This window comes from Bubalus bubalis, chromosome 12 (assembly GCF_019923935.1).
Source record: "Bubalus bubalis isolate 160015118507 breed Murrah chromosome 12, NDDB_SH_1, whole genome shotgun sequence".
NCBI classification, from domain to species: domain Eukaryota; kingdom Metazoa; phylum Chordata; class Mammalia; order Artiodactyla; family Bovidae; genus Bubalus; species Bubalus bubalis.
Window position 1 is genome coordinate 72304393 of NC_059168.1, and position 27476 is coordinate 72331868.

The 27476-nt window shown below is 44.4% G+C and overlaps 1 protein-coding gene across 1 annotated transcript in view; it reads right to left on the bottom strand.

Moving 5' to 3' along the window:
- The window catches only part of DPYSL5 (dihydropyrimidinase like 5), an 89418-nt gene that overhangs the window by 32195 nt on the left and 29747 nt on the right, over positions 1–27476 (bottom strand). The window contains exon 2 of the mRNA XM_006046210.3: positions 19653–19917. Coding sequence (XP_006046272.1) covers positions 19653–19913 — 261 coding nt within the window. The 5' untranslated portion in view covers positions 19914–19917. The remainder of the gene's footprint in view (positions 1–19652; positions 19918–27476) is intronic.

Here is a 27476-nt window from a genome sequence, read left to right on the forward strand (position 1 = left end):
ATCTTCAGATATCTGTTGACTGCTTACAGGCCCTCTGGAAAGCCAGCTCTTAAGCAGCAGCACTCCTTGGGATTCGAGAGACGCTCAAAAGAAGGACCTGAGCGTTTTGTCAAATGAGATGATGTATGATGGTACTTAGAACCATGCCTGGCACTCAGTAAACACCTTTCTCAACCTGAAACATACACCTACCAGCCAAAGCCAGCTCCATGGGTATATGGCTTGTGCAGCCCCACAGTGCCCTGCATTTAGAAGGGCTCTGTCCTGGTTTAATCCCTGCTGTCGTCTTGAAATTCTTAATGATTTTTGAATGAGGAGTCCCACATTTTTATCAGTTACACTGACCTGATCTAGGGAGATCATGCTTTTAACAAGTTTATGTTGGCTTTACTGTCAATTCATCCAGCTCACGTTGAGGGCTCAGGACCATGACTCTTTCTGCCATAACTCCCTGCCAGGCCACTGGAATGCTGACCACTGCCTCCACCCTCTTTTTTTTTTTTTTAATTTATTTTTATCTTTTTTGGTCGCACCCTATTCCCCAACCAGAGATCAAACCCGTGTGCTTTACAGCGGAAGTGCAGAGTCTTAGCTGCTGGACCACTGGGGAAGTCCCCTTCTGTCTTCTTTTAGAGTCTCCCCAACACTTTTTATCAAATGCTCTTTTTCTCTGAAAAACAAACAAGACAACACAAACCCTCCCCTGAAACTCCTTTTCTCCCAGATACCAAGGAATGCATGATTGTTCCTCCGGCTGCACACAGCTCCCAGGCCTTTTATTGACCTGTTGAGTTCATTCTGCAGCTGACTGTTTTCTCTAAATTGCACATTTATAATGAATTGCACTTCTAAGCTTCCTTTTACTGTTTACTCCTACCTTCTGGGTCCCAGCCTCTATTGCTTCATCCAGGGCAGGGTCCCACCTCCTGACCTTGCTGTGCTCTCACAGCATTACCTTATCTAAAACTCACCCTTCATTCTTTGAATTTTCAGCAGAGGAGACAGGCAACATTCAACCTGCAATATACTTTGGGAAAAGAACATTTTCCCACACTTAATCTGCCTGCCATTTAAAAGCACATTATTGCTATATTAAGAGGCAAAATGGTAGAGTGACAAGAACCAGACAGATCTAGGTTTATATCTTAGCTACATCACTTATAGTTATAAAATCTTGGGCAAGTTATTTAATCTCTTTGAGCTTCATTTTCCTCATTGGTAAAATGGAGTAATAATATACCGCTTGTGGGGTTACTATGAGAATTAAATGAGATAATGTGTGTAAAGCACCAAGGACGGTACCCACACATAGTAGGAGCCCAGTAAATATGAGTGAACACTAAGCATAATTTCTGGGTAACACAAATGTGCACACCATGTTAAGTGTATCAGATGCTCCAGAAGAAGTGAGAAATATAAGTACCTTAAGATGCTTATGTGAGAAATACAAGTACAGTTAGCAAACCAGACAAAAAGGTTCATTTCTAATAGAAATGACTTCAAAATAACGAGAGTACAAAGCAGCACAAGATAACTTTCCTCAATGGTGACAGCATCATCAAGTTGAACAAAAGACAAGGGGAGGGGAAGGACACAGCAGGATGGGAAGGCTTAAGGCGGGAAGTGGACAGGATGTGACCCTCTGGGGCAGGAAATGATGTGGGCAGAGCCGGGGACACCGCTGGAGGACAGAGAAAAGACCTGGCTGGTTTGGTTGAGGCAGGACTGATTATGACCAAAGTGGGTGGGCCTTGGTGACCTTGATTCCATAGGTCAGCAAAGTGTGTTGTGGAGGTGGTGGTGATGAGGGGCTTCGGGAGTGTGGGGGTTTAGGAGCACATTTACAGAGAGGACTCTGGTCACCCCCATCCTTGGACATGTCTGTAGTCACGACAGGCTTCTGGGCAGAGAAAGAACGTGAAAAAGACTCCATAACATGACTCTGACTATGCAGTGCAAACTCAACTGCAGTGCTTAGATGATGAATCTCAACTTGGGGACTGGGATGAAGGTCATATGTGAAACCCATTTCTAGGAAGAAGCAGCAACTAGGTTTAATGACAGAAGAAGATGTGATGTAAATAACAGGGGAGGTTTTATGACTGTATGACTGAAAAAAACAGTATCAGGAGAGGAGCCACCAAATTTAGGACAGAGGAGAGTTTTTAGACATCTTAAGGTAGAGCTGACTGAGACCCTGGAGCAGAGGTGAAAATCGCTAATTATAACCAATATCCACTGAGCACACACTCTGTGCTTGTTTTTCACAACAGTCCTGTGAAATACATGTATTATACCCATTGTTCAAGTGAAGAAACTGAGGGTTGCACTTCTATTAGACTGGGAAACACGTCTCTCCCCATCCGTTCCAGAGGGAGGTAGATAGAGGAAGAGGTGACCCGAGGTGACATGGAGGGGAGCTGAGGGTGCCCAGGCCCTTGGTCCCAGACTTAGCAAAACAGAGGGAAAGTTCTGGGAAAATGAAAAGTGTTGGTCTGAGCCAAGATGGAGGTAAAGAAAAGCATATGGAAAATGTACTACAGAATCAACAAGAGAGGGCTGAACTGAACATGCCATGTTCAGGGGCCAGTTCTTTGAAGTCAGGAGCAGGGACAGAGAAATCAGGCTGAGATTGCCAAGGGAGTGGGCACCCAGGGGCCAGGGACAGCCGACAAAGGGGTCCAGGCGAGGTCCAGCACAGCCAAAACCAGGGAGGGGTCCCAGAGCAGAGTCAGGTTGGGGCTGAGAGTGACATTTGAATTTTTGCATTTGTTCAAGATATGTTTCTATTCGCTGATAGTGTATGGAGGTGGGAGGCTCTGGTGGGAGAGGCCTGAACTCTGGAGCCTGGCAGACCTGGGTCTGAGGAGTCCTGTGGTCTTGAGCAAGTGCTCTCTGGCTTGGGACGATGGGGGTGCCATTCCCGGGAGGGGTCCCCAGTAGAGAAGTGGGGTTGTGGTGGATGTGCTGAGTTTCAGGCAGGTGCGCAGAGGTGCCTAAGATGTAGCTGCAGACGTGGGAGTCATCAGTAACAGATCACCTGGGGAGAGAAGGTGGGGAAGAGGACAAGGCAATCTGGGATAGGATCCCGAGAGGCGACCACAGAGGAGAGGAGTTAGACAAAGACAAGATGACGGGGAGGACAGCCAAGAGGGAGGAGGAAGGGCAGGCTGGCATGGGGTTATGGAAGCCAAGAAAACCCTGTCACCAAAGCAAGCATCTTCCTGGCTCACTGGCTTCAAGAGGAGGTGAGCTGCCCTAGAAGTTAAGACACTCTCGCAGGAAACTCAGGCCCCCCTCCCAGGGCGAGCAGAGCAGGGTAACTTGCAGGTCTCAAGGACAGTGGGCGTATCCACTCGGGAAGCCCGATTTAAGCTGGCCTGGCTCCTGCTGCACAGGTAGGCCCTGGGCGCACAAAACACAACCAGCTGCAAGCAAGAACAGGCCTGCTGAGAGAAAGTTCCAAGATTCAGTGTGAAATCCCACATCCCCTCCCCCCTTCAGCCCCATCAATAAAGAGCAGACCTGATCGCTGCGCTGCGGGGAGCAGCTGGGTCAGGCACCGGTCAGGAGGCTGTGCATTGCTCCCCTTTCCCTTCTGTTGCAAATTCCTTTCCTAAGACAAAGAGGTGCTGGCCCTCTCCAGGGCTGGCGGCAGAAGCTCCGGCTGAGTCTGGAAAGGCTAATTTCAGAGGACCTGGTAGAGAAAGATGCTTCCTCGGCTCTGGGATTCTCATCCCTGGAGGGGCCCCAGGCAGCAAGAGAGTAATCCCCATCATGGAAACTTTTGGAAGAAACTAGACCCAGAGAAACTCTCATGGAGGGATGCAGACCAAGATTGCAATGTTGCCCCCAAGAAGTGCACGAGGAGTCACCTGCACAGCAAAGGCTGCCCTCACCTAATCTTCACAAACACTGGGTTGGACAGATGTTTCCACCATCTCAGTGTTTGAGAGATGAAACAAGACTGGGATCTAGGTATTTTTACTCCAAATCTCATACTCTTGGGTAACATGGAGAATAGATCTAATACCAACCAATAGCAACTAAGGGCAGAGCCTCATAGCCTGGAGCAATCCCACCACAGATTCAGGGTCTCCCAGAGGCTACACTTAAAATAGACCAGAAATAGGGAATTATATACATCAGCCATAACATTTTCTTACTTTGTAATTGGGAATACATGAATACCAAATGGTGAGAGAAATGTAAAAACATGCATGGTTTTCATCATGAAACGACACACATTTCCATAGGTAAGACAGGCCCTTTAAACCCTGAAATGAATTGTGTTAATTCCCCAGGCTCAACAGATTCAAATGTCCCAGGCACACAGAAGCAGCCCAATAGCACAAGGTGACCCCCCCTCCTACAGAAGCCATCGGACCCTTGTGGCAGGTAGCACCTGGGCTGAACTCACTTTCAGGAGTGAAATGAACATTTACTGACAGCCTGCTCTGTGCAATGTTCTTAATATTTATTATCTTATTTGGTCCTCAAAATGACTCTATAATTGAAAGCAAGGACTCAGATATCTGTATACCCATGTTCATAGCAGTATTTTTCATAATAGCCAAAATGCGGAAGCAACCACGTGTCAATCGACAGATGAATGGATAAACAAAATGTGGTATGTACATAAAGTGGAAGTGAATGTTATCCAGCCTCAAAAAAGAAGGAAATCATGACACATGCTACAACATGGTTCAATCTTGAGGACATTATGCTCTGTGAAATAAGCCATTCACAAATGGACAAAAACTGTATGATCTCACTTTTATTAAGTTGGAGTAATCAACTTCATAGAGATAGAAAGTAAAATGGTGTTTTCCAGGGGCTGAGAGGAGTGGGGAGAATGGAAATTAGTATTTACTGAGGACAGAGTTTCAGTTGGGAACGATGGAAAAGTTCTGGAGATGGATTATTGTGGTGACGACATTGTGAATGTACTTAATGTCATTGAAATGTACACTTAAAATGGTTAAAATGAGAAATCTCATGTTATATGTATCTTGTGTGTGTGCTTAGCCGAGACCGACTCTTTGTGGCCTCATGAACTGTGACCTGCCAGGCTCCTCTGTCCATGGAATTCTCCAGGCAGGAAGATTCTGACCCAGGGATCAAACCGAAGTCTTCTGTGTCTCCTGCACTGCAAGCAGATTCTTCATCACTACTGCCACCAGGGAAGCCACATATATATATATATATCTTATCACAATAAAAATTTAAAAAAATATATGATTCTGTAGGGTAGAGCTTACTCTTCTCATTTTATAGGTAAGAAAAATGGGGCTCAGAGGAAATCACGCAGCGAGACGGAATGAGTGTCCATCTGTCTCTGGAGTTCCATGTCTCTTTCACACGATACCGCCCCTTCCAGAGCTCAGGATAGCCCTGGCATAACTGCGGGGCTCCCGGGCTCCAAGATTCCTCTGTCAAAGGATGGAGGAAAGCCCAAGTGAAATTGGATCTAACTGCAGTTTAGAAACAGAGGGGTAGGTGGGGCTTGGGCTTGAATTACAAGGACGAAAGCTGAGAATTGTGCCAACGTCTAAAATTATGAAACGAGGAGCTCCAGGCGTCTCTCTAATCCAGAATGATTATCTTCACTGCCGAGCACCCGATTTAAATTCATTGTGTTTAATACAAAGCCACAGAACAGAGCAGGCTGTCTCCTGACATGCAGTTACCATGGAGATGGGAGAGGATTCTCAGAGGGAGTTATGTGGCAGAGAGAAAGTGGCTGCCAGCTTCTGAGAAGGCAAGGGGCCTCAGAAAACAGTTCTAAAATAGAGCCCAGAGACGCCTTTTGTCATCCTCCTCCTTAGCAAAGCCCCTTCCGAACCCAAAGGTGGAAAGTTTACAGGCAAGCAGGGCATGACCATCTTTACTAAAAGCCCAGGTTGCCCACAGACGCTGGAGAGGAGGGGTTTATCATCAGTTAAACCACATGTAACCCCACTTGCTCTTCTTCCCTCATCTACTCCAATGTTGGCGAGTCTTCATTTTGGTCCCAAATTTCAGTGATAACAGTGTCAAACTGCTGAGGGAGGCTGCCCAGTGGCCACCCTGGTCACTGATGTTGGGGAATGTGGGCCGGAGTCAAGGCTGAGGAGGTACCAAGGCCCATGCCTGTTAAAAACTTGGCATGGTATTTCACTCCCTGAGACTCAGCTTCCCTACCTGGAAAGGAAGGAAAAGAAGGCCTGCTTGTGGGAGACTTTAAAAGATCATGAAAAGGGTGTAAGGAATACAGAAGTGCTGAACTGACAGCTCAGACCAGCCCTACTGGAGGGGACAGGGCTGGAAGCTAGCTGCAGGTCCCATGGAGAGCCAGGCCCTGCCAGGTGCCAGCTGGGGGTCTGGGAGCCCCGAACCCACCAGAGGCTCCACAGGCTCCATTTTGAACATTGTGTTTTCCACACAGCAGGAAAAATAGACTCTTTGACAGGCCTCTAAGTCTGGGACTTAGAGATTCAGAGCTTGACTGCTTGCCCCAATATGTGCTCTAGCTATCTTAAGCCTGGCAGAAGACTTCCCTGGTGGTCCAGTGGTTAAGACTCCGTGCTTCCAGTGCAAGGGGTGTGGGTTCTAACCTTGGTTGGGAAACAAAGATCCCACGGGCTGCACAGTGCAGCCAAAAAATAATAAAAAATAAAATAAAATGCAGCTTCTTAAGACTGGCAAAGTGAGAGTCAGGGCAGCACACCAGGAAAGAGCTACAGCCTAAGCCTGGTGATAATAAGGGTACCAAACAGAATGGAAACCTGACAGACGGAAAGCTTGAGAGTGGCAACAGCTAAATGGATGGAATTTCAGCTCATGGAAGTTTTCCCCTAATCTATTCTGTGTCTCTTCTCTGCTGACTCTAAATGCACAAAGAGGGAGCAAGAAGGAGCAGAGCAAACTCTTCCCTGTGACATCATCACAATTTATTGTACAAAAAGATCTGGATCTTGTGAAGATAATATATCAAGATCAATATGTAGCCAAGTACCACAGAAGACAAAATCCTTATGAATCTCATCTGAACCCCCAGCACCCAATTAAGTTTCTTTCAGCACACACACACACACATACACACACATCACAGATTTTTTTCTCTCCAAATAACTAGAAAAATTTAGAGAAAATTCTTTACTTTTAGCTAACAGAAAGGGACCATGCTAAGGGCTGAAAATGTTTTATCAAGTGCTTGGTTAATGCAGTCAGTTTACAGTTCTCTTAAATTTTTAGTTTACAGCCAGCACTAAAAAAGTTTGCTTCCAAGGAGATAGAATAGCCAAAACAACTTTGAAAAAGAAGGACAGGGACTTCCCTGGTGGTCCAATGGCTAAGACTCTGCATTCTCGATGCAGAAGACCTGAGGGTTTGGTTGCTGGTTGGGGAAATAGATCCTACATGCCCCAACTAACAGTTCAACTGCTGCAACTAAAAAGATTCCACATGCCACAGGAAGTTTGAGGAACCTGTGTGCTGCAGTGAAGACCGGACACAGCCAAATAAATAAATATATAAATAAAAATTTTCAGTTCAGTTCAGTTCAGTCGCTCAGTCATGTCCGACTTTAAATATTAGTAATAATAATAATTATAAAGGGCAATAAAGTAATAAAGCAATAATAATAATAAATGGCAAGTTGGAAAACGTACTACTGGCTTTCAAGACTTATAAAACTATAATATGTCATATTGGTATAAAGCTAGATTAATAGTTCGGAAGAATAGAAAAAAAGAGTGCTAAAATAGACCCACACATATATGGTCAACTGATTTTTGACATGGGATGATCTTTTCAACAAATGATGCTGGAAAAATTGGATAGCCATATGTGACAAACTGAATATCATATTTAAAAACTAACTTAAAATGAATCACAGACCTAAATGTAAAAGCTAGTATTATATAACTTCCAAAAGAAAACATAGAAGAAAATCTTAATGACCTTGGATTTTGCAAAAAATTTCTCAATTACAACACAAAAATCAAACTATGAAAGAAAGAATCTATAAACTGACTTCAAAATGAAAAACCTTTGCTCTTCCAATGGCAGTGTTAAGAAAATCAAGAGGAAAGCCTGAGAGAAGGTATTTGGAAAAAATATACCCAACAAACGACTTGTAGCTAGAATGTTTAAACAACTCTGACAACCCAATAAAAAGAAGACAAATATGAGGTGGGAGGTGGGGTGGTGGTGGTTCAAGAGGGAAGGGTCATATGTATACCTATGGCTGATTCATGTTAATGTATGGCAGAAACAATCTGTAAAACAACTATCCTCTAATTAAAGACAAACAAAAAAAGAAGACACAGTGCTCACTTCAGCAACAGTATGGAGATTAGTGTGGTCCCCACACAAGGACGGCACACGGACTTGTGAAGCATTCCATATTTTTTAGTTATAAGGTAAATAAGTACTAGGGTTGTTATGTTGTGCAAATATTTGTGCTCAGTCGCTCAGCGGTGTCCGACTCTTTGCAACCCCATGAACTGTAGCCCTCCATGCTCCTCTGTCCATGGGATTTCCCAGGCAAGAATACTGAAGTGGGTTGCCATTTCCTCCTCCAGGGGATCTTCCTGACCCAGGGATCCAACTCACATCTCTTGCGTCTCCTGCATTGGCAGGTGGATTCTTTACCACTGCATCACCTGGGAAGCCCAGCGATGTAATATACAACATGATCAATATAATTAACACTGCTGAATATTATAAGTGAAAGCTGTTAAGAGAGTAAATCCTGAGAATTCTCATCACAAGGAAAAAAAACTTCTTTTTCTTTTATTTTGTATTTATTAACATATGGGATGATGGATATTTACTAAACTTATTGGGGGTAATCATTTCATGCCATATATAAATTAAATCATTATTCTATACATCTTAAACTCATACAGTGCTTATATAAACCAAGTATATTTCAATAAAACTAGAAAGAAAAAAATATTTGGGCTTCCCTGGTAGCTCAGACAGTAAAGAATCCACCTGCAATGTGGGAGACCTGGGTTCAGCCCCTGAATTGGGAAGATCTCCTGGAGGAGGAAATGGCAACTCAAGTATTCTTCCCTGGAGAATCCCTCATGGACAGAAGAGCCTGGTGGGCTAGTGTCCATGGGGTCATAAAGAGTAGGACATGACTGAGCAACTAAGCTCAGAAAGAAAAAAAATATTTACCTATTCTTTACATTTCATTAAAAAAAGACCCAGTGACTCAAAACATAGGGAAAAGACGCAAATGCTTCACCAAAGACAGAGGGTAAACAAACACGTGTAGAGACATCCAACACTAGGGAAATGCAGTTTAAAACTACAGTGAACTACGACTGATACATCTATTAGAATGGCTAAAACAAGAAAGACTGATTGTAACTAAGCGATGACAAAATGTGGAAGGAGCAGAAAATGTCACAAGCCCTTTGGAAACCAGTTTGGCAATTCTTAAAAAGCTAAATGTATACTGACCGTATATTCTAGGCATCCCACTTCTAGGTAATTACACAAGGAATAGTAAGCATATGTCAACACAAACATATGGATACGGATATTCACAGTAGCTTTACCTGTAATAGCCAAAAACTTAATAATGCTGAGTCAAAGAAGCCAAAGCAAAAAAGAAATACATACTGTAGTATTCCATTTATATATAAATATTAAAAACACAAATGAATCTATAGTGACAAAAACCAGATCAATAGTTAACTTGGAGCAGGAAAGGATTATGAGACAAACTTTTGGGGGGCGATGGATATGTTTATTATATTAATAGTGATGGCTTTCGGAGAAGGCAATGGCACCCCACTCCAGTACTCTTGCCTGGAAAATCCCATGGATGGAAGCGCCTGGTAGGCTGCAGTCCATGGGGTCGCTAAGAGTCAGACATGACCCAGCAACTTCACTTTCACTTTTCTCTTTCCTGCATTGGAGAAGGAAATGGCAACCCACTCCAGTGTTCTTGCCTGGAGAATCCCAGGGACAGGGGAGCCTGGTGGGCTGCTGTCTATGGGGTCACACAGAGTCAGACACAACTGAAGTGACTTAGCAGCAGTGATAGCTTTACAGTATATACATATGTCAAAACATATCAAAGTATACATTTTAAAAATGTGTGGGGACTTCCCTGGTGGTCCAGTGGTTAAGACTTTGAGCTTCCAATGCAGGGGGAATGGGTTCTGTCCCTGGTTGAGGAAATAAGATCCCACATGCCAAAAACACAAATGAGACTTACTATATGTCAGCTATACCTTAATCAAATTGTTGGAGAAAAAAGTGTTAAACACTTAAAAAAAATTTTTTTTTTTAAATTTTTAAAAAGAATTTGTCTATCAGGTATTTTTTTAAGTGGGAAAGGAATCAAGGTATATTCTCCATTAGTTCTCTTTTTACAAATTTTATTTATTTATTTATGGCTGTGCTGGGTATTCGTTGCTGGGTGGGCTTTTCTCTAGTTGCAGCGAGCAGGGGCTTTGTATAGTTGCAGTGCGAGGGCTTCTCATTGTGGTGGCTTCTCTTGTTGCGGAGCACGGGCTCTAGGGCACACGGGTTTCAGTAGTTGCGGCACGTGGGCTTGGCAGTTATGGCTTCCAGGCCCTAGAGCACAGGCTCAATAGTTGTGGCCAGTAAGCTTAGTTGCCCTGCGGCACATGGGATCTTCTTGGATAGAGAATCGAATCTGTGTCTCCTTTTTTTTTCTTTAAAGTGGCTTCCTGGGTTATCCAAACATGATCTTCTTCATTCTATACATACTCTTCCCAAGAACAAAGTTCACCAATGTATATCAAGTTTAATTTTATTTTTAAATATTGAGACCACTGTAGAGAGTTTAAATCTAAAGCAGAAAGTTATTTATAGATTAGAGGATGAATTCACTAATCTGCAATGGCACTTCCAACTCTAAAAGTGTGTCCTAGTGAGTTCATATGTGTGTATGTGAGAGTGAGTGTGTGAGTGTGATACTGTGTGAGAGTATGTGAGAGTGTCTAAGTGTGTGAGTGTGTGTACAGTGTGAGATAAACATTGGTAAGTGAGAAAGTTCTTAACTATAGTTGGCCTACAGCTTTATCCTCATATAGTCACTAATTAGGGATCTTATAGCTCCTGATTTTTAATTAACAAGAAATAAAAAAAGGATCTGAAGGAGAGAAAAATGTATTGGTGGTAGGGATAGGGTTAGGGAAAAATGAGGCAGAAACAACCAAGGGGAAAAATGTGGTGTCTACACACATTTCTACCTGCCAATGGACCTTTCTAAGACATGCACTTGACCTTCAACATAGACATATGGCAACTTCAGATTGGAGGCAACCTCAGTGAGGGTTGGGAGAAGAGATATTTCCCACTGAGATTTTTGAACCATTCTATAAGACCATATTCAAATATTTCTTAAAATATTAAAAAATATGCAAGCTTTAAGAAAAAAGGAAGAAGAAAAAGACAGCATTCATGTACTATAGCATCACCAAAGTATATGTACAATACACGATATATTTTTCTTGATTTTTTTTAAACCCCAGAGGATGAGAGTATAAAAGCAGAACCTGTATGAGGTATGAAAGGTTTCCAAGATACATGGGTTTAATCACAATGGATACATTTATCTCTATTCTTGAACCAAAGGCTTTAAAAAGCAACAATCTCTCTGTATAGATCAATTCTTTGCAAACACTCTTATTCTAGGAATTGAGGAGCTGCTTGGTCACCATAGGAGATTTCTTCCCCAACTAGATGTAAAAATGTGTAAGAAACGACAGATCTCCTCTCCCACATTTGTTCTAAGAAGGGTCACCTGGCCTACGTGTTGGCCTGCCGGTTAATGTAGATGTTAGAATGAAAGTCGTCAGCTAATTTTCCTAACAGGAGATACCTGATTGGAAGCAGGACATCTTTAAATAGTGTCTGCTGCCTATTGAGTTTATGACTAGCTGTCTCTGTTTCTAAGAGAAAGAAAGGAGAGAGAAAATGATCTGAAGTCATCACCAGTACTATATAGGCTGCATTTGAAATCTGCAACAGAGTCAACCCTGACTATAGAGATGTAAACCAGTTTTTCTTAGGTTCCTAGTTGATGTCTAACAGCTCCTGAGGAGACTGTACAAATGGATTTTCCAGGGGTTGGTCCTCAATCGGCAGAATCTATTTAACAAACAGTCATATAGTGCTTAGTAAGCACCAAGTACTATCTTTTAAATATATATTTTTAGGGACTTCCCTGTTGGTCCAGTGGCTAAGACTTCACACTCCCAATGCAGGGAAACCAAGTTCGAACCCTGGTTGGGGAACTAGATCCCATATGCCATAACTAAGGATTCAGCATGCTGCAACTAAGACCCAGCACAGCCAAATGAATAAATAAAATAAAAATATAAAATAAATTTAAAAATATATATATATATTTTATTCTGTTCATTTTTTATTTTTGGCGAGGCAGCTTGTGGGATCTCAGTTCCCCAACCAAGGACTGAATCCAGGCCATGGCAGTGAAAGCACTGAGTCCTAAACACTGGGCCACCAGGGAACTATGAAGTACTATTTTAAATTTTTTACCAGTAGTAACACCCATAAAGTATTGTCATAATCTCCACTTTCCAGGAAACAGAGACACAGAGAGATTAACTTGTCCAAATCACACAGCCAGTAAATATGGAGCTGAAATTCAAACTCAGGCTCCGGTGTGTCTATCTGATTCTGTGCTCACGACTGCCACTCTATGCTGACATTCATCTATTTCTTGAACATCTACTCCATGTTTAAAGCTCAATGAGTCTATGGTGAGTCACGAGTTAGATATAAATTGTGGTCTTTGCCCCTCAAAGTTTTCAAATCAGTTAAGAGACAAACATTACATGGGAAGCAATTAGAAAGCCCCAGAATAACCCATTATTTCAGCTGGGGAGAAAAAAGTGGATTCCTGGAGCTGAATTAGCTGGAGGAAAGATGTGACATGAGCTTGGTAGGTGGTGAAGGTCTTCTGTGTATGGGCGGGAAGGGGTGGCAGCAGGGAGCATGGGATGTCCATAGGGGAGGGGGCTGAGAAAACCCCTTTCCTGGTGAATGGGCACATGTTGGGAATGAGCACTGAATGGAGAGAAAGGTCAGATGGGGAAGCCGTCCAGGGTGAAGATCCAGGATTCCAGACCAGATAGCAGGGAGCCACTGCAAGCTCTCGAGCAGGACATGACACTGTTGGTTAAACCGGGGACACAGGCAGCATGGGCACTACACGGACAGTAGAACAGTCTAACTGCAAAGCCCAAGTGGCTGGATCAACTAACCCAAGAGACCAGAGAGAGCCAAGGCCAGGCCTAGGGCAGAAGCAGGCAGTCACAGCCTGGGGACTGACATTGATCATGCATGTCCTCTGTGCCAGAGACTGGGTGAGGTGTTTTTCATGCATCATCTTGTTTAATCCTCACAACGACTGTTTGCAGATGGTAAAAACAGTCAGCTCTAAGGCATTGGCATCAATGTTACTCCTCTAGGGACAGTGGCGTGTAAATAAAGCCACCATCTCAGAGAGGCAGAAATCTCACTCCACCGTCTGCCTGATGCGTCAGTTCTGTGATGCCTTTATCTGGTCCAGGCAAGTTTGGAGCCATACACTGTCGAGTTAACTATTTGCATGCAGCCCACAGAGAGGTCCTAGGCTGTCTGAAAGGGGTGACTGACTAGATCTGGGGTTTGGGGAGCCCATGATTGATAGTGTAAAAAGGGCCTCAGACTAAGAAACTTATATTCTGGTCCAACTACATCTGGGACTTGGGGCAACTCCTTCACTCTCTCTCCCTACAATAGCAGGGTGGGAGACTTCTAAGATTTCTAAGGTCTCTCCAGTTTTTTAGAGGAATGAAGTGAACTTGGGAACATCAGTTAATAAGCAAGACCTTATGAGTCTGGATCTCAATAAGCAGGAAGTATTACCGCAAAGCTAAAAGACTGGAAAGACATTTTAGCTAGAATTAAACAGAAATGGACAGAATACTGAAGTCAAGAAGAAAGGAAGTGAGCAGCATTTAAAGGTTTAATTCCAAAGGAGCAAGCTTCAATGGCATAATAGTAAAAACAGTCTGCCCAGTGGATAAATGGGCTGCTTGGTAAGAATGTTGGCAGCCTGGACGCCAAAGGGAATTTATTTATGTCCTAGTGTGTCGTATCTCAGGACTCTGACAGGTTTAGTCCTCTGCAGTGGGAGAAGGGGAGAGGGTCAGGACCCTCCAATGCGGGCGGGACGAGAGAGGCCATTCTAGCCTGTGCCACTGAACATCCGCTAGGCTGAGTCCATGCTGGCCAAGCACTCATCCAGTTAGGACTTGGCTCCCCTTGTGGTTTGACTACAAGAATAGATATCCTGCTGCTGCAGGTTTTGAGTTCGTGGGAGGCACTCTCTGTAACCAGATGGCTCTGGCACAGACAAGAGGGAGATTCTGGGTCCTCAAAGAGAAGGGACAGGCCCAGCTGGACTTCCAGTGACAATACTTGACCATGGCCAGCTCCCAGCTCACCGATGCTGCCTCCTGGGGTACAGACAGGAGGACAGAACACAGCACAAGTGACACTTAGCAAGTACAGGGGTTCTAGGCCCCAGGCTAGGGTTTGGGAGCCTAATCATAGGACCCTATAATGTAACTAGAAGGAGAGAAACAAATAAATAATACTGGGAAGGGTGAGGCGAGGCAGGCCCAAGCTTTCCATGGTGATTCAGGTATCAGCCTGACACATAAGGTGAGGGTTAGATGGGAAACAGGGCTAATAGCCAGGACAACATGCCATTCAAAACAGCTGAGAAAGTTCCTTAATAATCCACACGCTAGTGTTAGAATCATCAAGAATGCTTCAAAAAACATACTGATGGGGGACAGGCAGACCCAAAGATGTTGATTTCATTAGTCTGGGGTGGAGGATGGGGGGCAGCAGAGGGGAGGGGCCTGGACATATATTTTTTAAAAATTCCCTGAGTAGTTTTACTGTAATTTGCTTCCAAAGGTTGAAAACCATTGGCCTGGACAGTGGTTCTTAATATATCTTTGGAGGAGTGGGAGGCAGAAAAGGCATCCAGGAAGCTTTTTCCCATTGTCCATGGCTGCCCCCTTTATCACCGTCTCAGTGAAGGGGCTGTGCTTGTAGTTGAAAAAGCCTGATTCTGATACTCCCACTGGACCATGGAGAGCCATTGGTGGGGTGGAGCCCAACGGCCTGCATTAACACTCTTCTTATGTAATATTAGATTCACACAAAAGAGTAAATATAATGTATAAGTAGGCTAAGCAGAATAATAATAAAAGACCCCCATGACCCAAGTGAAATCCTACACCTTTGTTAACACAATTGGTGTCACTGGCTCTCCTCCCTCCCCTCCTGTCCCGTGTTCCCCAAGGAGATAACCTCCTTCTTCAATGGGGGCATTTTTAACAAGCAGGGGGTCCTGGGCCTCTGAGATGGCGGGGCCAGCAGGTTGGGAGGGTGTGGAGGAGGCGGACAGGAGGATCAAGAGGATCAAGTGACCGGCTGTGAGCAAGGGGGGGCAGAGGCCGGGGAGCCAGGCAGAGCCTGCCACAGCCTCTAACAGAAGCAGAGGCGGGCAAAGCATTTGTTAAAGAAGTGCTAGAGAAATCCCTTTAGACCCAGTACAATGGAGTCCCAGATGCTCGCAGAAAAGCCAGCCTTTCAACTGTTTTGTTTTCCCAGCCCTGGCTGCTGCCACCAAATTGGCAAGCATGCAATAGCTCAGGGGGTGCAGAGTTCAAGGCCCTGCAGATCTGTCCAACAAGAACAAAAAGGTGCAACTTGATCTCTCTTTCTCTATAGGCTAATCACACAGGAGAGCTTTTCCTTGGGGTTATTATTCTGTTATAAACCCAGCTGCTTACAGCGAAACAACTGCTACCTCTCTTAGAAGGTACGAAGTAGGTCAGCGACGATCTACCTGGGTGCACAGGCTTGGCTTGAGTGCCACAGGCTGTATGAATAATTAAACCCACACATCCCGGAGATCAGCATTGCCTCTGAGAGCATTTCTTGCTCTAGGAGACTGTCAGGAATTAGAGGTAAGAGGAAGCCAAAAAATCTAGCTGCAGGTGTACCAAAAGGAAGGAGCAATCCAAGAGTGGAGGGGAGTGAGGACCATGGCAGGAAGCCAGTCTTAGGAGGCTGGGATGTCTAAGGAAGGACTCTGGGCAGAGTCTCCTGGAGGGGTCTGGGGAAGATTGGGACAGGGGCTGTGTTTATGAAACAGACACTTAAATACGAGCTGGGGCACGAGAAGAAACATGCAAAAATTCCGACCTTGCTTAGGGGGTGGTTATAACAAAGGCCCAGTTTAGGTGACACAAGCAGTCAGACTGGCTGGGGGTCTACGGGCCTTACATTTCCTATAACTAGCACCTGGCATGGACTGGGGGTGCCTGAACCTGCAGGAACTGGGAGAAGCAGGACCTTTAAATCACACAGGGGCTTTTACATGTTTTTCCAGAGGCAGCTGCTTCCATGGATGAGAAGCTTGGAAAAGATCAAAAGTTACCCACCGCCTTGTGCAAAGATGTACGTGCAAAGGTCTTCACCGGCCATAAAGAGCTGCAGGCTCTCAGAGGAAAACTCGTCACTCCTGGCTAATGAGGCCCTGGCAGATGACAATGAGGAAAAGAAGACAAAGAAGGCCAGCCTGCCCTCCCAGAGGCTGGTAGGCAGCACAGTGACAGCATGGCATCTGACTCTGGAATAAAGATTTCTCAAGGGGGGGAGGGGGGACAGGACCAGCAAGCTACAGTTTTGGAGCAAGGCAGCACCCTGCACACAATTTTTGGTACACACTGCAGTATAGACCCTAGCATGGATTGGTGTGGTAATCAGAGTTATAGTGATGATAAGTACTGGGGCCTCTCTTAGAATCCTGCTGGGAGTATCAGTTGTTACAACCAGATTGGAAAGTGATTTGGCAGCACGTTCTAAAGCTAAACATGTGTGTCTTCTACGACCCGGCACTCTCAACCCCCAGGAACATGCCCAGCAGAAATGTACACACGTTTGCTAAATGGCATGTACACAACATTCACAGCCACAGCATTTGTAATAGCCCCAAACTAATGACCTTGTTGATGGTGGAATGGCTGGGTACTACATGGGCTTTTGTACAGTGGAACACTAGTAAGCAATGAAAGTGGAGTAAGTATGATGTGCAACAACATGGGTGAATTTCACAAAAATAATACTGAGCAAAGGAAGCCAGCACAAGGGGACAGACGGCCTGAGTTCATTTACATAAAGCACAGTCAAAAGCAACCTATGGTGAATATACAGAAAACCACTGACATCTGCACTTTAAATAGGTGAATTGTGCGGCTTGTGTATCTCAATTAAGCCGTTATTTACAAGACAAAAAGACTATGGTATTAGAAGTCAGGATAGTGGTTCTCCTTGGTGAGGAGTAGTCACTGGGGAGGGGACACAAGGGGGAATTCTGGGTGCTGGCAATGTTTGGTTTCTTGATTTGGGTGCTGGTCACAAGGGTGTGTTCAGTTGTGACAATTCTTTGTACTTAGAATCTGTGCACTTCTCTATATGTCTGCTATACTTCAATAAAAATAACCAGAGGGCTTTCTGGTGGTCCAGTGGGTAAGAACCTGCCTGCCAATGCAGGGGATATGAGTTCGATCCCTGGTCCAGGAGGATTCCGCACGCTGCAGGGCAACTAAGCCCATGCGCCACAACTACTGAGCCCACGTGCCGTAACTGCCGAAGGCTGTGCACCTGGAGCCCGTGCTCCACCGCAAGAGAAGCCACCGCAATGAGAAGACTGGGCACCACACTAGAGAGTAGCCCCCACTCGCTGAAACAGAGAGCCTGCACACAGCAACAAAGACTCAGTGCAGGAAAAAAAAAACTTAAAAAAAATTTAAAAATTAACCACAAACAAAGCAGGCCTGGCCTGGCAGGGCTCAAGTGCATTGACATGGTGAGCTGAAAGTGCTCACTCACTTCAGAAAGGCCCTGTCTGCCACCTGGGTCCCCTTAAGAGGACCCTGCTAGTTTGTATGAGGATGGGGCTCCCCATTTCATGACTGAGGCATCACCTGCATGGCCCCAGAGTTATTCTCAGAGGAGAAACTAGGGAGGGCTCACAAAACACTTCTCTTCCCTGGGTTTGGCTCCAGTGGGCAGCTGTGGCCTGGGATATCATCCTCGCCTCAGCACAGGCTGGGCTATGGCCACTGTGACTCCTCACAGCTCAGCCTTCAGGGGTCTGATCTGCTGCTCCAGGACTGGGAACGAGGCATATCCTCAGGGAGATCTTCAGGGCCACTTGCCTGAGGCAGGCTAGCCTGTAATGTTGCAACTCCAAGGCCACTCCAAGGCCTGCCCCAACCTGGCTCTTCAGGGTGGGTTTGGGGAGCACCAGCAGGAGGAGCACTGAAGCCCCCAGGAATATGGATCCCAGAGAGAGCACCGAGCATAGGAGAGGGGCTCCCTGAGGACCCCAGAGAGAACAAAGGTGAGATTTTAGGGTACAGGGCCATGGGGATTTGCAGCAGTGGGCCAAAGTAGGACATAAGACTGTAGCCACTGGGTCAGTGGCCAGTGGACTCCTTTTATCCAGGGAACATTAGAGGCTAAGTCCTTTATAGATCAGATTGTACAAAGGGCTGCTGCTGAGGCGAGGGACTTCTCGCCCTTGAGATTCTGATTCAATTCTGCATTTGAAAAAAATCTTCATAGATGAATCTGATGCACAGTTGGATGTAGAGACCCACATGGATAAATATCAATCACTTATTCATTCAACAAACATTTACTGGTCAGCTACTCTAATTGTAGGTCAGGGTCAGGCTCTAGAAACAGAAGAATACGGTCAGGCCTTGCCCTTAAGGAGCCCATAGTCTGAGCTTCAGAAAGAAGCCTGCATGTGACAGATAATTACAATGCAGAGATGACAGCAATGACAGGATTTTGGAGCACAGACAAATGGTGAAAAAAACCTATTTGTGATGCTTTTGAGAAAATGTAATTTCGTCCTGATTCATTTGTTTCACAGGTCTGAATTTTTGTATTTTGCATGGAAGCAGCTCAAGCCCAGCTCAGTAATTCTTAAATATTGTCCATGATAATTCACTCTGGAAAGAGGGCCCACCACCAGTGGTTTTCAAGCTGTTTTTAAAAAATAACAAGCTAGGAAAGTAATCGAAGATAGCTAACTATGTCTGTTTCATAATTTCTACCATTAAAATCATCTAGAAGAAGCATATCTATTTTTCACAACTTGGGGGAAATTAATTTAGCTTATCATACATAAAGGAGTCCATTAGACCAACCCCCTCCACCCCCCTCACCATGCACAATGACAAACACCAGCTAATCCTCCTCTTCTTCTAGATTGGCACTACGTGACATAAGAACATAAAAATAAGATCAGTTCCTGGCCTCGGTACCTCACTTAAGTGATGTGATTGGCAAAATGGGCCTAAATGCCTCCTTTTTCCATAATCATGGAAATCTATGACATTTAGCCCAAAATTTCCTGTTTTAGTTGCACAGTGGCCCTTTTCAAGGCCAAATTTCTTCTTTGAGCAATACAGTGGGAGCACCCTGTTCATCAGGGTCCAGCCTAGAGCAGGCCGAGAAACAGAGGAAGCCACTGAGGAAGCACCTTCAGCACCCAGAAGCATTATTACCTTGGTCCCATGGTAGAAGTCGTCCACGCACGTGGCATTCATGAAAGTCTGGTGGAAGTGGGTGCTGGTGTCGATGCCTCCAGGGATCACCAGCTTCCCCGTGGCATCAATCACTTTGGCCCCTCCAGGGATCATGAGTTCACGGCCCACTTGCTGGATGATGCCATTCTCAATGTAGACATCAGCCTCATGGGTGCAGTCATCGTTCACAACCTTGCCTCCCTTGATGAGAATCCGCACGCTGGCTGAATTGGCAAGCATGTTCCTGTGAAAGGTGAGAGGGGGGCATTGGTCAAAGTCAAAGTCCCTTTTCATGGTCACCAAGGTCCCACCCCTTCCTGTGAGAGCCCAAAATAAATGGGCAGAGTTGAGGGAGCAGGGATGGGGAAGCAGTTTCTCCATAGCCTGAGGACACAGGTCCTACAGCCAGCTGGGGTCACAGGCCTCCTGCTAACCTCACAGCAGGACTACTTGGGAATCATGACACTGCAGCAATTAAGGTGAAGCTAGAACCCAGAGAAACATTGGTTTTCAGCTTCTCAAGATGTTGTGGGGATTGTAAAGAATTTTCATATCTCTTGTCTCATTTTGGGCTTCCCTGGTGGCTCAGACTGTAAAGAATCCACCTGCAATGTGGGAGACCTGGGTTCTCATTTTATTACTACAACAGTCCAAGAAGTGGCATTTCACAGATGAGAAAACTGAAATTGCTATTAAGGAATTTATGGCTACTAACTAGCCAAGTCAAACCCAGAGGTCTTACATGAGGAATGTCCCCACTAAACCATATATGGTCCTGGAGATATTGGAGGCTCCTGGGGCGTGTCTCAGAGGGCCAAATTCTCCAAGTCTCACAGCTGTTTGATTCATGCCATTCTTCAGATGGATTCTGCTGCAGTTCACCCTCCTGTGTTTGCGTCAAGAAGTCCACTACCACACTGAAGCTCCCTAGCTGACTGCATACTGATAAACTCATCCAAGGAGCTTTTGAAAGCATCCATGCTCAAGCTCCACCACTGAAGACTCAGCTTTATTTGGTTCAGGCTGTGCCCCCAGAATCCGTTTTTCAAAAGCCACAAACCTCTACCATATACTTAAAGAATTAACACCAATCCCTTCCAGAAAATAGAGAAGGAAACCTTCCCAAGTCATTTTATGAAGTCAGTATTACCCTGATACCAAAGATAGACAAAGACAGTACCAAAAAAAAAAACAAAAAACCTCTAAAGTGATACCCCTCATGAATGTAGATACAAAAATTTCTAACATACCTCAGCAAACAGAATTTAGCAATATGTAAAAGAATTCAAAAATACTACCCATGTAATGGGATTACCTCCAGGGATACAAAGCTTGCTCAATTTTTGAAAATCAATCAGTGTAATCCACCATATTAACAGGCTAAAGAAGAAAAATCACACAATCATATCAGTTGATACAGAAAAAGCACTTGACAAAATACAACACCCATTCATGATGAAGACTTTCAGGAAAGTAGGAATAGACATTAACTTCCTCAAGTTGATAAAGAACATCAACAAAAAACCTGTAGCTAAAATCAGAATTAATGACAAAAGACTGAACATTTTCCCTGCTAAACTGGGAATAAGCCAAGGATGTCTACTCTTACCACTATTATTCAATAGAGAAAGTCCTAGCTAGCAATATGACCAAAGAAAATGAGATGAAAGACACAGCAATTGAAAAATTAAAAAGTTGTTCTTATTTGCAGGTGATATGATAGGGGCTATGCAGAAAATCTCAAAGAATCTACAAAAAAATCTACTAGAACAAATAAGTGAATTCAGCAAGGTCACAAGGTATAAGATCAACATAGAAATAGCTATTGTTTTTCTATATACTAGCAATGAACACATAGATGCTCAAGAAAATTGAAATACTTAGGCACAAATCTAAGAATGCATATAGGATTTGTATGCTGAAAAGTACAAAATGCTGGTGAAAGAAATCAAAGATCCAAATAAGTGGAGAGACATTCTATGTTCATGGATCGGAAGACTTAACATAGAAAAGATGTCAGTTCTCCCCTAACTGATACACATGTTTAATGCAGGTTGATTTCGGCAACTCTCTTGACCATTTGGTATCTGAATAGAAATTATTTTCATTTAGATTTAGAAAATATAAATCTGACCAAGAAGAGGGAGATATACCTCCCTCCCACAATGACACTGCAATGTCATTGTGGGCTCAAAGAAAGCCGACATTTTTACTCAGTAAACTTATTCTTAAGGATCCAATCAATTGTCCCCTCTTCTAAGAAGCTTTCCCTGACTCCCTCAGTACCTTCACTGACTTCATGGCACTGGAATCTGTCTCCACCTCTGCACTAAGTCCTCAAAGTCAAAGGCATAGCAGTGAGCACTGTATCTGCCCAATCCTCACCCCCAGCATCCAGTACAGGAAATTCAAACTGCGGGAAAAAAAAAGAAAAGAATGAATGGCCGCCTCTATTGATACTTGTGCACCCAACAATCAAATGGTTTAAAGCAGTAGGCCAATTCCACGTTTGTTGTCTGGGACATTTGGCAACTCTGTATATAGAATAATGCTCAACTTTGATCCCTCTTCCAATGCAGCACATCACTGTGAACAGAGCAAAGAAAGCGACACACTATCTCTCATCCTCAACATTTTATTTTGCCTGCCACCAGCCAAGGTACAGGAAGCCTGCGTCCCAGGATGAAAAGGTCTTACAATCTGCTGAAGGAATAACTCTTGCAAGGGAATAAGTCAGCTAGTTGGAGAGCTTAGCCTGCTCTCCTGAACTCACTTGGCTAGGCAGTTGTTTTTTGTTTTGGTTTTTTTTTTTGTCAAATTGACCAGGCTGGAGTGCATGGAATCTCCACACCAAGAAAGTTTACAGTCTGAATTCAGCTTAGACTGTCAGGTCCTCCTGCTGTTAGGAGAGGCTGGTCCACTGGGGTCTGCTGCTGGGAGATGCTGGGAAATAAGACAGGTGGCTGGGAGTAAGCCTCCTTTCCTTACATTGTCTCCCACGAACATCTGGCCCCTGCCAGGCATCCTTCTGACCTTTGGGGAGAAGGGATCCCTCCCCTAGTGTGGAAGGAACTGGGTAGAGAGAGTGGGGAGGAATCGGGGAGGCCAGAGGGGCCAGAGGGGAGACCGGGACTGTCACAAGCCTGTCGTCTGAAGCTGGAATAAAGCTGACATACGTCAGGAGAACTTTTGTCCTAAAATCTGGAATTTTAATACATAATAATCAGGAAATGAATTTGGTTCTTAGGTGATGGACAAAACCTTTCTGGCCAAAGGAAGCCCAGAAACCCTTCAGAGATGCAATCTCTTTCTTCCAAGGCCAAAAGTGACCCCAAAAGGAGAGATGCAAGTTCTCAGCAAGAAATAATGGTGATAAGACACACACAATCTTCTGTGCAAATATATAATCCTCACCTTTAAAAAGAACTTTAAGTAAGTTATGAAATTTAAGAAATTTATGCTGGGAAATTGCTGCCCAGTCATTATGTCAGCATGGTAAATGAGAATATTGATTTGCTTATTAATCCACAGCACATACTCATGGCACACACCTGGAGGGTGGAGACCCTGGAAGAGTGATGTGATAATGATTTACCGGGGTTTCTTGTCTGAGCCGTGATGCTGGAATCATCGTAAGCCAAGGGCGTCTCCTTCAATAGTAGCAGTAGTAACAAGGCTCTTAGTAAGCTAACACCCTGTGCCTGGAATTTAATTCACACAGCAGCCCCAAGAAGTAAGAACAAGGCGGGAGGTATTAGCCCTATTTTAAGAGAAGGAAATAGATGTTTTGAAATAACAGGTAACCCATCAGAGGTCATATAACTCCAGGGTCTGGGACTTACAGGGAAGGTTATCAGAGTTACTCTGGGTAGAAGAGTTCCAGATGATTTTTACGTTCTTGACAGTTTTTTATATTTTTCAAATTTTATACATTAAACTTGTATTACCTTTTAAAATCTAAAAAGTTCTGTTAAGAAGGTTTTTTTAAGCTACAAAGAAGCCAGAAAGAATCCAACTTGACCCTTCACTAATGTCCAGTGGGCTCAGTCCCTCCCTCTGCCATCCTCTATGTGAGGAAATGAAAAAAAGACCTGCTCCTGATAGCTGTACCTGAATCCTTCTCTAGAACACTTGGGCTGCCACCATGACTCACCTTATCGTTTTCCACTTCTTTGTTGGAAATCCCTGAAGGCTAACCAGGCTCTGAAGAGGCTGGGTTCCTGCAAATCTGGGGAGTCCTGCAGCCTCTCTGGTTGGGGGATCCCATTCACAGAAGCCTGCTTTAGTCCTGGAACTCTGGACTGGACTGGACTCCTAGGACTACCTTAGAGGAAACTCATTCTCAGAATTTAGAGGATTCTAATAATGATCTTAACAATTAGCAAACATCTACTATATACTGGACCCTTCCCAATGCCCACCATATACATTATCTTATTTGCTTCTTACAATGCCCTGAGATAGATACTATTATTGCCCCGTTTTACCATAAAGAAACTGATGCTTAGAAAAGTTAAAGGAACTTCTTCAAAGTCACACAGCTAGGTTATAACAGAGTAGGGTTTGAAAGCCAGTCAATCATTTTAGAGCAGTTATGAACTGAATGCTTGTGTCCTCCCAAAATTCACGTGCTGAAGTTCTAACTTCCAGAGTGGCTATATTAGAAGATGAGGCCTTTAAGGAAGTTTTTAAGGATAAATGAAGCCATAAGGGTGGAGCCCTGATCAAATAGGATTAGTGTCCTCATAAGATGAAACATCAGAGAGCTCTCCCTCTCTCCCCTACCCACTCTTACCCCCATAAACTGTGCTTATGCCCAGAAGAGAGGTCATGTGAGGACACAGCTAGAAGGCAGCCAGCTACCAGCCAGAAAGAGTCCTCACCAGAAACCAAGCCTGTAAATAATGGCTTCAGTGTAAATACTGGCCTGACTGATGGGTCTGATTGGCACAGAACTGTCAGCTCCCTCCAAGCCTCTGGCAGACTTACAGCTTCAGATTGGGGGGTGTAGTCATCACAACTACCTGAAAATCTTCAGTGTTTTGGGGGTTACCAAGGCCTTGGAACACTCCAGTCCTAGACTGGTGTGTTTGGATAATAATATAGCACGGTTGCTTAAAGTTCCCTGCCCAAGGTGTTTTGGGGAGAATATCTTTTTAAAATGAATATTTGTGTGCATGAAAATATTCTATAACTTCATTCCTCCCCAGTGTCAAGCACTGGAGACAACTCTGAAAGGACACAGGCCTTGCTTTCAAGAAACCCAGTCTTGGGACCTCCCTGGTGGTCCGGTGGCAAACACTTCATGCTCTTGAGTTCTGTCCCTGGTCAGGGAACTAGATCCCACATGCTACAACTAAAACCCAGCACAGCCAAATAAGTAAATAGTAAGTATTTAAAAAAAAAAAAAAGAAAGAAACTCAGTCTAGTGAGTGAGAGAGACACATATAATTGCATTACCAAGTGCTAAAGTGTCAAGGGGACATTTCTTGCCTAAAGACCTTAAATCTAACTTGATTTAGACTAGGTATCTCTCACCAGGTACCAGATGCCAGAGCTGTGACTGGGTGAGACCAGCAGGTTGGTGATGGGAGGAATGTCTTTTGTTACACCAGTGTCCTCCCACACATTTCCACATTTCCAAATGGTCTGCATCACCAAGATGTCTCATTCCTCCTGATCCCCCCTTGTTGTTGACTTGTGTGATGGTTGACATTCATTATGCTTCTCACCTCCTCCAGTAACCTCATTAGCACCTCATTCCTAGAGTTTTCCCTGCTAGTCTTTGCTAAAAGAAAGACATACTGGCATCTTTTCCCACAGTGTCCCTGCTGTCTGTGTGTGTACTACGTGTATATGTACATAACAAAGTGAGGGTGTGTGTGAATGGGGAGATACCTCGGACCTCCTAGGAGAGTCCCCCTAAAGAGAAAGGATTTGAACACAGTTGTTGAAACTCATGCTTTTAAACAATGCAAATACTAAAGGCCATGATGGTTTTCCCTCTTCTCTAGTAGGGCAGCATATTCAGAGAACATCCTTATCAATGGTCATGGTCAAAAAGGTCAGGATTGGTTTTACTCATTTATGATGCTTTGAGTCACTGATTTTATTCCAAAACCTGACTCTTTGCAACCCTATGGACTGTAGCCTGCCAGGCTCCTCTATCCATGGGATTCTCCAGGTAAGAATACTGGAGTGAGTTGCCATACCCTCCTCCAGGGGATCTTCCTGACCCAGGGATTGAACCCTCTTATGTCTTGTGCATTGGCAGGTGGGTTCTTTACCACTAGCACCAACCTGGGAAGCCCCATAACTGTATATATAGAACCAGTCTGGCCCACTGGCTTATTACACGCTATGGACTGAATGTTTAGGCTCACCTCTCCCACATTCATATGTTGAAGCCTTAATCCCAACGTAATGGTATTTGGAGCTGGGGTCTTTGGGAGCTACTTAGGTCATGACGATCTTGTAGTTTCCTAATAAGAAGACACACAAGAGATCTCTCTTTCTGCCATATGAAGACACAGACAGAAGACTGTCCACAAGCAAGAAACTCTCTCACCAGGAACTGAACTGGCTGGCACATTGATCTATCTTGGACTTCTCGGCCTTCAGAGCTATGAGGAAGGAGTTTCCGTTGCTCAAGGCACCCAGTCTCTGGTATTCTTATTATAGCAGCTCAAGCTGACTAAAATACCACATTAGATAGCAATAAACATTATAGTCAAATCATCATTAAGTAACAACTGGGCCTTAAAATACACCTCCTTTAAAGATTTCTGGTTATATCCTACACTCCCATGGGTTTAACCAAAAACTGATCATCCAGCTCTTCTGTCTATTCAAACAAAAACATTCAAATCACATCTTTGTCCTCCCAGGAAGAAATGGGGAAAAACACCAGATAGTTAAATACTATTAGAACAAATAATTCATGGGTATGAAATTCTAGAGCTGCACAGATTCATCAAGTGGACCCTGACTTTCTCTCCAGTGCTGGACTTTACCAACAGGAACCTTGAATCGAAGGGAACCAGTCCAGGACTAAAGGGGTGGTGTTTTGCTACAAATATCAGAGATCTTAAGAATCTTACAGTATATTCAGGGAAGCAATGATGCCTTCCTCAGAAAGACGGTGGATATCTCCAACATGCAAAGATTTATCCAAGTGTACACAGCTCATATCTCCCCAGTTTCCTGGTCCTTATGTTCTTGAACCAGTAGTGGGTCAGAGTTAAGGTGATGTGCTGGCTGGGGAAAGAGGGACTTCCGGGTGGGGAGGGAAAACGCTATGAGCTGGGAGCCAAGTCTTTCTTAAGAAAGCTTCTTCGTGTTTAAAATAGTAACAATTATTGCTATCTGCTCTCCCACAACCGTCTTGCGGGATGACAGTAAATTTCCTGCACTGCCCACCTTCCTGCCATTTTTACTGTCATTGAGCAGCTCCAGCAAAGAAATGCATGGTTGGGTGAGGGGGTGCGAGGGCACTTTGCCGAGTGGACAGTCAAGGTTACAGCAGCTCTGCTTCTCATTCATGAAATGCACACACCCTACACTCCTAGAAGGTGCACAGTGTAAGTCCTGCCAAGGAAATGCCAACCCCAACGCTGCGTTTGGAATTGCCTGCTTCTGTCAACACCTTCCACAGTTCCCCGAGCCTGCAGGGAGGTGTGAGACGAGGAGAGCGGCAGTCTGTCCAGCACAGCTGCCTCCTGCCAGCCGCTCAGCCGGCGGAAGCTGAGCGGCTCAAGCTCTCAGCACAAACATCTGAGCCAAAAGACACCGCAAAGGGACACT